At 40.6% G+C, this 14535-nt stretch overlaps 1 protein-coding gene across 1 annotated transcript; it reads left to right on the forward strand.

Annotated features, from left to right (window-relative positions):
• The first annotated feature begins 31 nt into the window (after window positions 1–31).
• Window positions 32–10999, forward strand: CCDC107 (coiled-coil domain containing 107). The gene is made up of 7 exons (XM_063134990.1): window positions 32–49; window positions 2948–3164; window positions 4636–4841; window positions 7575–7641; window positions 8173–8263; window positions 9483–9592; window positions 10433–10999. The coding sequence occupies exons 1-7, from the start codon at window positions 32–34 to the stop codon at window positions 10711–10713; spliced, it is 990 nt and encodes a 329-aa protein (XP_062991060.1). The 3' UTR covers window positions 10714–10999.
• Window positions 11000–14535: the final 3536 nt, after the last annotated feature.

Genomic DNA, 14535 nt, shown 5'->3' on the forward strand with positions numbered 1-14535 from the left:
CAGGAGAGCAAGGGGGGTTCGGCGCAGTCCCATGCCCACTGAAGCAGAAGTAAGTCGCTCTGTGTTCAGCAGGGTTCACTCCTAAGGAAGCGTGCATAAGATTTCAGCCTCCTCCTGGATGTGTTTCCTTCTGTATTCTGGGTTTAACCCTACTGAGCCCTGGCTGGTTTAAATTAAGCTCTCGTGCGCTGCTCTCCACATACTGGACCCTCAATCCTATGCACGCCTACGCAGCCCTATTGCGTTTACTCCTATAATTATCCATAGAATAATCTCTAGTTGATACCTAGGATGAAAATGCCATTACCCAGAAAGGAATCACACATACGTATTCAAGCTAATGTGATCAGCGGAAGAAACATTCAGGAGTAAATATGCTGCAATTTGTTGAAGACTGCTCTTGAAGGAAGGAAATTTTGTGTCAAGGTGGTGAGAGATTGTGAAGGGCTCAGAAATCATCTTCAAACTGAGTGAACGAACAACACATTGGCAAATAAGAGTAAAGTGATGCATGTCGGGGTCAAAAATCCTATTTTCATATAGGTAGTGATGACAGCTTAGTTAATAGTGCCTAACCAGGAAACACTTTGGGATTGCTTGAACAGTTGTGTGTTGTTGTTTTTTACCATTGATCCAATGTGGTAGTTTTGACAAAAGGTGAACTTGATGCTAGGGATCATTAGCAGTAACCACCTTGGATATGTATTATTAAGGGCAATATATATATATAATATACATATGTTCTAAATCTAAATAGTAAATAACTTGAAAATGCCAGTAACAAAATGTGTGTTCTAAAAAAAAAGTATGGTGCAATCACACTTCTGGGTCATCTGAGGGGGGAGGATAGGCGCTGCCCTTGTGTGTGTGCACGCTATCTAACACTGTTTGATAGTCTTCTCTGCAGATGTATATAGAAGCACTAATAGAGTAAGTTGGTTTGGGGCTCCATCACACCTACTTTTTTGTGTGAACCACCCAGAGAGCTTCGGCTATCGGGTGGTATAAAAATGTAATAAATAAATAAATAAATAATCCACCATTTCTTAGCGAGTCCAGTGCTGGGGCACTTTCACCTCTGTGCATTGTTGCAGTCTTTCAGCTTATTAACTTTTCACCTAGAGCGCTACTATGCAGGTGAAATCTCAAGCCCCGCCCCTTGGAAAAGGTTTACAGGGGAGGAGGAGGAGTGAAGGTTTGTTTTGCTCATTTCAAAGGGTGTGAAGATAATCATTTTAATTTCTTTTGTAAAGGTAATCAGGTCCCCTCCTTTGCTCCAAGGTACTTACATCTGTGTAAGTTTTAAAGATAAAGAGATCAAAATTGGCACAGTGATAGCCCTTACAGAGGGCTTTAACTACTCCAAGTTTGAATCATACTGGTTCATCCCTTGATTTTTTAATGATTTTTTAAATTTCCCCCCTTAAACCCATTTTCCTGGTAGTCCACAAGTGTGAAGGATCAATTTTCCATTCCTTTGATCATGCAAAGCTGTGCATCTTCAAGTTCATAAACTATAGATCTGCTGGTTCCCTTACTCAACAACAAATCCCATTAATTTCAACTGCATTTTCTGCATTTCAATTAAGGTGAAAATGCCTACTCAAGAGTAAGAACACAGAGTTAAATGGGACCTCTCTCCCTCCCCCTTCACAGTTGAATGGAGAACCACCCCACCCATTTTCGTTAGTGAGACTGCCCTTAGACTGCTCCAAACAAAGAACAGGATGGTGGGATAGAATGCAATGACAGCAGTACATGGAGGGAGGAGTGCATTTATTTTGCAGGGATGAAAATAATCCAGACTTTCCTCTCTCCAAAAAGAAATCAAACATGGAGGGTAGGAGGCAAAATGAGTGCAGGATGTGGACAATGTCATATGAGTATCGGGCTGAAAAACTGCATACAAGGCATGGTGAGTGTGATAAATCACTGGTGTGATGGAGTTCTATAACTTATTTTAAACTGGCTTTAGTCCGCATTTACTGCATCCACTATTAAATGTTATGTTGCTACTCTTCTCTATATCAGGCAATTCTGCTGTAAGTCACACCATGCTTTTCAACATATTTAAGCTAAAGCAATTTCAATTATAATTGATTTTAGTTATTTCCCAAATATTTAGAGGCCCCATAGCTTCCTTGGCTTGTTCTTAAATCCAGCATTGTGAACATATATGTCATGTTCAAGCTGACGTTCTCTAAATGCTACTACAAGTGTACACTAGAACCAATTGGGTCCAAGATGACATTACTAAACATCTGGCACACATTTACCAACACAGGGCACAATCCTATGCATGTTGAGATATTTAAAAATCCCTGCATGGCCTGGCTAGAGCATGCTGGGAGTTGTGGGATTTTTTTTCTGCCTCTGGTTGGTGATGCAGATCTGAGATCGAATTTTGAACAGCAGTTTTGCTTCCAAGGATCCTTGCACCAAATCATACCAATGGGGTTATATCTGTTTGATAAACTCATAATCACGGTGGGAAATAGGTATATTTTAGGCTTGTGGGTGAAAGGCGCTGCAAGCCATCTTAAATCCGTTGTAGGAACTTCAATGCTAAAGCTGCTATCTTATACCCACTTCCCCGGGAGTAATCTCCGTTGAAAACACTTGAACTTACTTCTGTGTATAGGTACTGTATAAAGCGTTGTACTTTAAAACAGGTTATGGATGTTCGGGATGAATCATGAATCCGGGCTAGAAAGGTGTGACTTTTGTATTTGGGCTGTTATTTCTGTTGAAGCCCTCCCTATATCAAAGCGTGCAGAAGAGGTTCCCGCCACGCCGTCCGCGGCCCTCGGAGCCCACCAGGGGGAGCCAGCGAGGGAAAGCGGAAGGAGCCGCAGCGCAGGAACTGCCTTCGCGGGTTCTATGATTTGCTTGGCCGCCGCTCTACTTCCTTCTCGCCGCGGCGCCTTCCTCTCTCGAGCATCTGCAGGGGGGCGACAGCGAAGCGAGCAGATCGAAGCGCCGCCGCCGCCACCATTTTCTGCTCGCCGCCATGGTGTTGTCCTCGATGCACCAGGCGCTGGTCTCCGTCGTGCTGGTGCTCTGCGTTTTCGTGGTGATGCCGAGGATGTTCGGCGGAGGCGGGAGGTCCCCGCGGGCTGCCAAGTCCTCCCCTGGCCGTCGTGACCCCCATCAGCACCGCCACGGTATCGTGCCCGCCACCTTCTCCTTCCAACCCATCCCTGCACTCCGGCCCAGAGGGAGACAGGAAGCTTCCTAGGCTAGTTGTCTAACTCTTTCCTTCAGAGGTTCCTCTGCTACTAGTAACCTTCCTTGAGGGTTTTTGTTTTGCTCCCCCGCAGTCGTCATCATCTAAATGTTAAATTCTGTTTTAAATGCAGAACTCCTGGGGGAGTGAGATGATGCTGGATATATAAAATCTCCAGCTGCCTTGCTTGCTGCTGGGGCATCAACCACTGGGCTGGTAACCGCAGCATCAGAAGTGGGAGGATGGCTTCCCCCTCACTTAGACGTCTGTGATGCTTACAAAGAAAAGGACTTGTTTTTAGAATGGGGCAATATTTTTGAATTTGCATAACAAAGTAGTTTAAAACAAAGAGAAGGACTAGGTTTCTCTCTGATAGGCAAAATAAATGGGGAGATGGGGCTGTGAAGCATTTTTGTTTTTCTTATCTTTCCAAAGTGGGAGAACGGGCATCCAAATGGTAAATGCGCTTCAGTGTAAGCAAGTGTAAAGTGATGTCCGATTATTAGATTGTATCAGTTTTATGTGTTTTTAATCAGTTTTATGCATTTGATTTATAAGGCATTTTTGTATTAAATGTTGCTCCATGCCTCGATCCAGAAGGAGAGGCGGTTAAGAAATAAATATAGTAGTGGTAGTAGTAGTTGTTGTTAATTTCAACCTAGTAATGGCTATTTTTATTCCCATTTTACTTTGCTGGAAACTGAATAAATTGCTGGGTACATACATATAAGTCTTTTTGTAGGGGTTATTCAGGAGTTTGTGCTTGCTGTAATACTTCAGAATACATCTCTACCAGGATCATCTGCAGTGAAGTTTTCTTAGAATATCCTAGAGCTGTCCTCTGCTTTTGGAATTGAAGATAGTTCACTTTGCTGGTTTAGAATGGCCCAGTGTAATAATCTTCACACAAATTGTGTTGCAGTCACTGTCTGTCTGTTGATCATAACATTCCTGATTATGAGAAACACTGCCTTCTTTCCATGGCATTCCTGTGCCTGATGTGACCCCAACAGCAGAGGGATTAATTTTTAAACTGCGGTGTGGAGAAGCCCCGAAACACTTTTACTATCATCAGCCAGTCTCAGACTTTGTCCTGAAACTATAGCTGGAGTTGTTGCCATGGTGAAACTGATTTCCAGTGAAATACTTTTCTTATAGGCGAAAGCATTCCCTTTTTTTATGGACTGGAAATTCTTCCTTTCACTTTTGCTGTTCCTTTCTTGCGATATCTACCTTGCCCTCCCTCCAAAAGTTAAAATCCTGTAGGGGTACTTGTTCATCTTTGTCTGAAAAATCCCTATCAAAGCCATACAGATGTAATACTTGAGCCCAAGTAATCCAAATTAAAATGCTAGTCTTTATTAATTGGATTTGTCCAGCTCTGAACTTTTAAAATATTTGTTTTGTAGGTGGAGCTGAGGGAATTTTGCAGTCACAAATGAATTCAGAAACCACTGGAAGTAAAACATATCAGAGCATCCAACAAATGAGGAATGCCATGGAGAAGGAGTTGAAAACTGAGCGGACTAGAGGGAATGGCAAAGACTTTGCTTTAACACTCATGCCCTTATATGCCCTTGGTGTAGGAGTGTTTGCTTTATACAAATTCTTAAAGGTAAATATCAATAAGCCAGAGTGTTAGTGGTCCATACATATGTACATAGTGTGGACCTGTATAAATGTGATTTATTTCTTCAAACTCGTACAAGCTAAAGTAGAAATGCTGTTTTTTCTTTAGTTATTTAAAAATCTAAAATTTAATTTTAAACTAGTTTCTCTTCTACAAACTTCCTTCAGTCCTAGTTAACACAGTTAATGAGCAGGTGATTCTGGGAATTGCAGTCCAAAATATGTGGAGAGTGCAAGGTTGAGAAATGCTGATTTAGACTTGTTTTGAGACTGATCTGGGAGGAGAGAATGGCCCATTTTTCATGTAATCCTAAGCCATAGCTTGTGCACGCCCCGCCCCACAACTCTTCTGGCACAGCCATGCAGAGATTACAAGCTTCCATTTCACGTTAACTACATTTCCAAACCCTAAACTGGTTAATCTTACTATTAGCTTAAACAAGCCACTTTCATAAATCAGTTTGACTGGGTTTGTATGACACCCCATGCTGCAATCAGTCTTGTAATGGAAGTGAAAGCTTCCAAACTTCTTGTATCTGCACAGCCCCTAATCCTGAGGCTAAACTTGCAGGTGGCATTAAGTCTGAATCAACCCAATAGTAAAACAATATTTAAATTTTTCTTCTTCGTTGGATAGCAGTTTGGAAGATTTCCCTAGTGAGAACTCAAAATATCATGAATAATATGCTGCAGCATTGCTAGCTTTTGTATAGAGCTTTGTTTAACTCTTTAAAGCAAGAGTAGGCAACTTGTGGTCCTCCAGGTGTTGCTGAACTGCAACTCCCAGTATGCCTCATTGGCTGTGCTGGCTAAGGCTAATGGGATTTTCAGTCTGTAACATCTGGAGGGCAGCAAGTGCCCACCTATCCTTTAAAGGAAAACAAATTAATGGAGATGTGTCCCATTGGTGTTGTTTATCCAGAGAAGCACGTTCAAAGAAACCAGAAGCTTAACAAAATAGCATGCAAAGAGAGCTAGTGTGTAGTGGCTAAGGTGTCGGACTGGAAGTCAGTTGATCTGGGTTCTAGTCCCCACTCGGCCATGAAAACCCATTAGGTGACTTTGGGCCAATCACATACTCTCAGCCCAACCTACCTCAGAGGTTTGTTGTTGTGAGGCTAAAATGGAGAGGAGGAGGATTTTGTACACCGCCTTGGGTTCCTTGGAGGAAAAAAAGCCAGGATATAAATGTAATAAATAAATAATAAATGAAGAAGGCATTGCTGCACTAGAAGGGGTAGCCTTGTTCCATTTTCATAAATGTTTATCTTTCAAAAACGGGTGAATACAGTAGAGGAGAGACAAATTCATCCCGGTAAGTAGACAAGGAATTTTATGCCTTGTTATGGACCTTGTCCAATATAAAATGTATAGTCATGCAGTCTTATACGTGTGGAACAGATGTGGAGGCTTTAACTGAATGGAGAAGTATATTTCTCCAGCAAAAAAGAACTGTAGTATGCCACACTGGGTTCCCTGTAGCAATAGTGCTTACTGGAGGAAAGACATTTGAACCTTTTATTGTAGGGGAGACGGCAGCACTTCCTTTGCTCAAAAAATAACAGTATATAAACAGCTTAGGCAGCACTTCTAAGTGCACATATAGCCCAACTCTAAAAACAATTACTTGGAAGAAAAATCCTACTTAGTTTATTGGGGATTACTTCCTGGTAATTATACTTAGGATTAAGTGGTAGAAAGTGCTACTTAAATCAGTGATTTTAAGTAAATGTGGTTATTAAATGGTCCCAAAAGTTGCTGTATTAGGAAGGCTTTTGAGATTGCAGGATATTTTATATCATTTCTCATCAGTCTCTGTGCTCCATAATTTTTATTGTACACCCACTTCAAATGACAAGTGGAAGTGGGGATGTTTCTGAGTGCTTAGGGAATCACATCCCAAATCAGAAACAAGTTTTACTGAAATCACTAAGTCTAAGTAAATAACACTGAGGTATGAGTTAAAGCATCATGACATAACTTTACTGAAGAGATCTGTATAATCTGGATTGACTAGTGTAAAGCCCATGTTGCCATGGGTGCTAGCAGTCCTGCTCTTTTCCTGCTTTTTTGCCCCTCAGTCCCCTCACCACAGATGGGCTCATGAATAATGCAAATGTGGTTCTTGCATACTGAATCCCCTCTCCAAAATGTGTACGCAGTATAGCCCTCCCTCACGCTCCCCAGTTGGCTGCCTCTGTCCACTTTCCCCTTCCCACTGGTGACGACAACTTAAGCACTTTGCTTTGTCCTGGGCCTGCCTTTGCGCCACACTGATTGGTCATGCAGGGCTGTTTGGCGCGGCTTTAATTGCTATTAAAATTCAAACTTTGAAATTTTTTCAAACTTTATGGGGTTTTTTGTACACCTACACTGCTCAAGCTTCAGTTTAAAACAAACTGAGCAAAATCAGTCTGGTAGATCTCAACTAATTAACCTTGCACTACCATATTCTTATATAGGTACTGGCTTGGTTATAGTGAAGTCAGTGAGAGTTAAGTGCGCTGAAACTGAAATAAAACAGATGAGAGGAGATGTGGGTTTTATTTGGAGTACAGTATATTTCTAGGATAAAGTATTGTCACCTGCCTTGCATCCTCTGAATCTGAACCATTGTACTGCAATCTAAATGAATAGTGAAAGTGGGAATAACATTCTGTTGAGGTTTAGGCATTTTTTTTAAAAAAAATTACAGTAAATTTTGTTTTACCCTTTATAGATGAAATCTCAAGAGGAAAATTTATCTAAGAAAAAGAAAAATACAGAAGAAAAGACAAAAGAAACAGGTAGTAATTGGTTCTAAACTGTTTCACCTAACTTTTTTACCATATAGTTTGTGCATAGGGGTGTCCTTGTGTTGTTTAGCTCTGCCTGGAGCAGGTGGGTGGTGAAAAGGAGCACAGTGTGGTGTAGTGGCTAAAGTGTTGGACTGGGAGTCAGGAGATCTAGGTTCTAGTCTCCACTCAGCCACGGAAACCCACTGGGTGACTTTGGGCCAGTCACAGACTCTCAGCCCAACCTACCTCACAGGGTGGTTGTTGTGAGGCTAAAATGGAGAGGATTATGTACGCCGCCTTGGGTTCCTTGGAGGAAAAAAGGCAGGCTATAAATGCAATAGTAAAATAAAAATAAAAAATTGCTTCCTCCCCCTTCACTCACAACCCGGGGTTGTTGTGACGTGCAAACTGGATGCATTGCAATAGATGTATAAATATTTATCTCACTGGTTTTTGAAAATTATGTGCAGGCTATAAACACAACTACTTTTCTCATTAGCAAAGTTGCTTTATTAAAAAGATTTTTGTTCTCACTTGTAGAACACCAGCTTCTGGAGTTGGAGCAACATCTAGCACAGACAGAGAAAATGTTAAATTCTTTATTAACTCAGCTAGATCCACTTTCAAGCTGGTGAGTAAACTGAGCTAAACCATAGAATTTGACTTAAGAAATGCAAGAGTAATACATTGGTGTACTCGCAAACAAAACCAAGAATATTTATTATCCATTGTTTGCTGTCTCATATTTTCTGCATGAACTGAAATTTTAGGGGAACAGTTTCTACTCTCAATTTCCCCCTCTTGGACCCTAGAAGTCCTACAGGGACTTGTAAATTCAGATTTCAAGGTGACAGCATTAGCTGTTTTGTGTCCAGGCTTTTCAAGCACTTGGGATATTTCCAGCTCTGGGAATTGTATTTACTGTTGGGAAATAACTTACACCAGTTTATTTGGGTTGAGGTTTGGAGGCATGGTATTTAAAGGGGTTTTGTCCTTACTGGAGGAGCAGTTTTAGAAGGGGACGCTGGAGGGCTTCTGTTCCACACTATGGCCATTAGCCTGTTGGGTGGTGCAAGGTTGCATCTTGTCCCGTGCTCCTTAATACGCACATGAAACTGCTGGGGGAAGTTATCTGGAGGTTTGGGCTAGAGTGTTATCACTATGTGGATGATACTTGGCTCTATATCTTGTTTCTCTCTACATATCCAGAGAGGCTGTGAAAGTCTTGAACCAATGTTTGGAGACTGTTTGGGGGTGAATGAGGGTGAACAAGCTGAGACTTAATTCTGACAAGATGGAGGTACTTTGAATTGGGAACCAACTCTTCAGAATGGAGGTTTACAACTGAGGATTGCACTCGCCCTAAAAGACTGAATCTTCTGGGATAATTTTATTATTATAAGCCACTTTGGGGGCTCCTGTGCTGAAAGGTGGCCTGAAAATGTTTTAAATACTTTAAACAAACTCTGAACTGTGGTTAATCTTAATAATGGTTTATAATTGAAACAAACCAATCTATTAAACCTGGTTTGAAGTTGGTTTAAGAAAAGTATAATTAAGGCTACCCATGGTTTGTCAGAGTTCAGACATAATGCTAAACTGCAGTTAGTTTAAAAATGGAAGCAAACGTTTTTGATCGCCTAATGCTGTTTTGCTGCATTCATATGTGATGCTTATGAGTGAAGTAACACACACCAAATCAGTAATAAAGATAGTAAGACATGTAACTATTCCCTTTCCTTTTGAGGTCTAGAAACATTACTTTGATGCAAATGTAACAATGATGCAAATGTAACAATGGTTATTTACCACCACTTGTTTAATTTTCAAGCAGTTTCTTGGCTTTTCAGTATTAATGCCTTGGCTTCTGAACAGAAAGATGAAATTATGGTACAGCTTGAGTCCATCAGGAAGCTGATGAAAGAAAGTGGATTGGATAAATCAGCAGTGAAACCTCAAGGTACTAGAATGCTTGGTATTTTAAAACCTGGTATAACAGGTTTTAAATGTTGTGTTGTGCAGACTTTATACTGTTAGTTTTACCCTACCCTGTGCCTGCTTACCCTACCCTGTGCCTGTTTGCATTCTCTTCCCCTCCTTATTGTTTCATTATGATTTTATTAGAATGTAAGCCTATGCGGCAGAGTCTTGCTATTTACTGTTTTACTCTGTACAGCACCATGTACATTGATGGTGCTATATAAATAAATAAATAAATAAATAAATAAATAAACAAATAATAATAATAATAATAATAACAACAACAACAACAAAACCTGCTGCTTAGCACTCTAATTCTAAAGTACATGATTTTGCTGGCCTCAACGGATTTCTATGACCTCTCACTAGTGTGGGTGTAGTATCCTCATTGTAAGCAGTTGTATGATGGCACAGCATGTCTTCTAAATAGAAAACTAACATTCTCATCCCACATGGATCTCTTCCTTATGTGGTGGCCCTCATTCATTTTAATAGAGGAAGATGCCCTTCATGCTCATTCCTTTGTGCATACAAGCTGGCTGGCTTCATTGAAATGAATGATTGGGCAAACTTCTTTTCTTGCTCGCCCTAATCATTGTGTATGAGTCATAAGCGCGTTTGCTGCTGCAAAACCAAAGAAACCTGATTTAATAGGCAAGTCAGAGAACTGGACATTTTATCAAAACATTTAATGCAGTTTGTTCTGCCATATATAACAAGACTTATTAGTTTATAATTTTTTTACAGTAACTCTATTTTAATTAAAGACATTGGACCTAATTGTAACTGGAAATTTTCATTTTCTGTTTTGCAAATTAAGACGTTAACCATACATGCCAAGAAAAGCTTGAAGACCTTATACAGTCATTCAGTGAACATCCTGAGGCAGAAATGGATGAGGGGGGTGATGAAAATTGTGGCCATGAAGTGCTCTTTGACAATATTGTGGAACATGGTGGTGAAGAGGAGCATAAAGACAATGGTCACGAGTTTATACTTAGTCCAATGGAAGAGCTCAAGAAGATGGAAATTGCTGGAGTAACTAATCAAGATACAGCAAAACCAGGGATTGGATTAAGACGACGTATTAGAAATGAATAAAATAGATAAGCTCAGCAAATTGTGATGAATGATTGCACATCTTATAATGCACTTTTAAATTATTCTGAAACAGGTTCACATTTACTGCAATATGCTTTGAAGACAAGATATTTATGTAACTTTTCTATTTATTCTGTATAAAATTACATATGTATCACACTGTGTATATATTATACTGAGCGTCCTATAAGGTATTTCCCTATCAAGGTTTATCATATTTTTACAACTATTAAAGTTGGGAAATGGCAAAAGAATATGTTGTGAGCATCTTTGTTTGATGGCAAAAATCTGTAGTACTTTTTTGTGATGTATCTTCCTGCAGAAATGACTTAGAACAAATACCAAGCTGTATTCTGAATCAAGATGTATCTGTGTCTTTGGGTATTGACTCTCAGTGCACTTCCAATGTGGTTCTGTTTTCTTGCTGGAACAAAGCAAGAAAACAGAATGGTTTATATGGCTCATGTGGAGAAGATTATTGACACGTTAATAAAACTCAGATTAATAAAATGTATCAAAAAAATTTGAAACAGTAGGTATTGAGAAACTGGCTGGATGGGATCTATGGGGTTATCAATCATATGGCCCCTACACAGTATCTGGGAAGTTATAGGATTATTCAGTTTCCTGGTTCCAAGGTTGGAGACAGGGCTCTGACCTTGGAGCCAGGAAATTGCACTCCACGACCCTCGATGGCCCCCTCTTAGCCAGCATCTATAGAATGGCGGCTACCTCTCTGCACTCAGAAAACAAGAGTGTGGAGATGGGCACAGGGCAGGGCATGTTCCTGGCGAGGAGAAGAGGGTGGCTGCAATAGACTGTTTCCTATGGCTGCCCCAGCCTCCACTTACCCCCTTTGAGGCGCTGCTGGAAGATTGGCAAAATTTCCCATCTAGCAGAAATCCAGAATGGCTGGAGCACGGTGGTGAAGATCGTCTCCATTGTCCTTCCACCTTGCATTGGATACTCACAAGTCTCTGAGCCCAGAGGCTGTGGACTATCCAGAGAAGATTGTGCCCCAATTGTTGATCCTTGGGTTTTTAGGTTAGTAAGTTTAGATGAATGATAAGAGCTTGGACATGATCGCCAACTTTTCAACTAGCCTCTGTAAGTTTGTTCTTGTGATGATATCAGATCCTGATTATAGTGTGCACTAGGGACGTATGGATTCTTTAAAATCCATTCTGTGTTTACGGACTGTCAGGCATCTTTCCTCATCCACTCATTGACAGAATCGGATTTTTTTTTAATGAATGTACAAGAATTTTGTTCCACTAGTGCAAGGCCACACTCAGAAGTGCACACTAGTACTAATGCAAATTTGCACAAGTCCTCAAATCCAAAACTGTTCAAATTTGCTTCAGATAAGAGAAAAAAATGTATTGTTTTGTTTGCATTTCAATTGAGGCCTCTGTGTTATAACCAATGTTAGTCCTACACAGAGTAGATCCATTGAAATGAGTGGGACTTAAGTGAGTCATGACTCACCTAGTCCCATTCATTTCAATGGATCTATTCCATATAGGACTAACATTGGATACTACCCAGTGCCCTGCAGTGAGCTACATGTTTTGATATTGGCCATGTTATGATAGGTGGATTCAGTATGAGACTTTTAAGAGAAACATTACCTTGCTTTAAAAAGTTCACAACCTCAGTTTCAACAGTGAAGAGGACTGCAGGAGTGAGGGAAGGAAGAGGTGAGGGTAATAAATTCTTGCTTACTTTCAGGACAGAACTGTGCAATGTCCCAAATTATGCTTGTTTAAAAGTTACCCTCCATGCACTCCTACTTTTTCTTGGTCTTTCATGCCCAAATCCAGATGGGGAGGATGGAGCACCTAGGACCAGCAAAGAGCTGTTTGACACCATAGACATTAACAAATTAATTGCAAACTCAACATGGTACACTGGCAAGGGAGATTGGGCATGTATTGTAGACTATAATAAACCATGCTCATAGGTTACAAACTTACACTAATATTAGGGAGTAACTCCCATTAAACATAGTAGGAATTACTTCTGAGTAAATGCTCACTTGTGCTCCCCAGCCTCACCAAGTAGCTCCACAGCCCCAGACAGAAATTCGAGGATTGGAGGATATTGCTTTGCAGTGAGGAGGCAGAGATAGCTGCCCTTCAAAATGGCTTGTTTTATTTAAAATACTCCCCTCCTCCAGTCCTTGGCTTCTAATTCAGCTCCCATCTGGCATGGGACACTACATCCCCACTCCCTCCTCCGCTCTCATTTAGTCGTTCACCACCACACACCATATAGAGCATGTTGGAGGCGGTGGGGGTGACTGCGGAGCAGAGTCTGTTGTGGGCGTCCAGATACCTGTTGTTGATTGTGGGATACGCCCCTGGCCGAAGGCCCTTTCTGCCACACCTACCCATGAGGTAGGATTTTTGACCCAAACATGCATCACTTTACACTTATTTGCCAATTTGTTGCCCGTTCTCTCAAGTTTGAAGATCTTTTCTGAGCTTTTCACAATCTCTCACCACCCTGACACCAAGTTATTTAGTGTATAACCACAGTTACAGCTGCAGGAGCTATACTAGAGTGACCAGATACAAAAGAGGGCAGGGCTCCTGCAACTGTAACTGTTGTGATGAAGAGGGGATTTTGCCAGGTGCTGCATGCATACAAATGACACCTGCTGAAATTCCCTTTTCTATGCAATTGTTAAAGATACAGGGGCCCTGTCCTCCTTTTCATATGGTCACCCTACTTGAAAGACAAACCAGGAGACGTTTGTACTTCATTCTGGGCCATGTGCACTCTGAATCAGGATCCTTGATATTGGTTGTTTCAACTGAAACCTGAAGTAAAGTAAGCAAGAAGGTACCAGGTATGTTGACCTGACAAAGGCACAAAGCCAGGCTCCTATTAGTCATACAAGGCCTGGCCACCCCACTGGCTTCATAGTGCCTGCAAATTGCAGGGAACAATGTTGGATACTGCTATTCCCTTCTGCACTTGCAGAGGACTTTGAGGTCTATGCACATTCAGTCTACTGTAGCTCACTAGGAGAGGATTCATCTCAGCCCTGACGTTTCTTGTCAAGACCTGCACATAGCAGAATGCTATCAATTAGGAAGGCCCCAGAATTATTGCACAATGAAGCTAAAGGACACCCTTTCTACGCCTCACCTCTAACCAAATGGGGCTACCACCTCAGTCAAGGACAAAAGGCAGCGGTTGGGACAGTAACAGGCTTGAGATCAAGATTATCCCATTCTAACAGCCCTATCAGCAAATGGCTCACAGCATCAGCATAGAAATATTTTCACCAGTTGAACTACTTAATTCTTGAGTATAATCTCCAATTATTCAGCATTGGAGTACCGTATTTCTTAGATTCTAAGACGCACACTAATTTCAGTACCACCAACAGAAAAAAAGCTTTGATTCTAAGAAATAATAAACACACCCACGATTCTAAGATGCACCCCATTTTTAGAGATGTTTATATGGGAAAAATGTGTGTCTTAGAATCTAAGACATATGGTAATAGGAATTGGAAACAACTTTTTATAAAACGTTTGGAGTTAGATGGGCCATGTTGTGAAATTTATTATGTAAACATTTTTAGTTATAGCCTGTGAATAATGCCAAAGAATTAAACTTATCTTTACTGTTTTCACATAACACTGAACATCACAATCTATTCTACTTTATATTAGTATCTTCTAGATTTAAAACTAACACATTTACTTAAAATGAAACAAGTTACTTTTTACAATTTGAAAAAAAAAATCAGTACATCATCTGAAACAATGAAATGAATCTAGTTCTAAAACATAAAGCACAGCAAAA

Source organism: Elgaria multicarinata, chromosome 9 (assembly GCF_023053635.1).
Source record: "Elgaria multicarinata webbii isolate HBS135686 ecotype San Diego chromosome 9, rElgMul1.1.pri, whole genome shotgun sequence".
NCBI lineage: Eukaryota > Metazoa > Chordata > Lepidosauria > Squamata > Anguidae > Elgaria > Elgaria multicarinata.

Excerpts from the sequence above, each read along its gene's own strand:
- CCDC107 (XM_063134990.1), top strand. Across the intron at positions 8,264-9,482 it reads CTAGATCCACTTTCAAGCTG|TATTAATGCCTTGGCTTCTG; the intron begins GTGAGTAAACTG and ends TTGGCTTTTCAG. Across the intron at positions 9,593-10,432 it reads ATCAGCAGTGAAACCTCAAG|ACGTTAACCATACATGCCAA; the intron begins GTACTAGAATGC and ends TTGCAAATTAAG.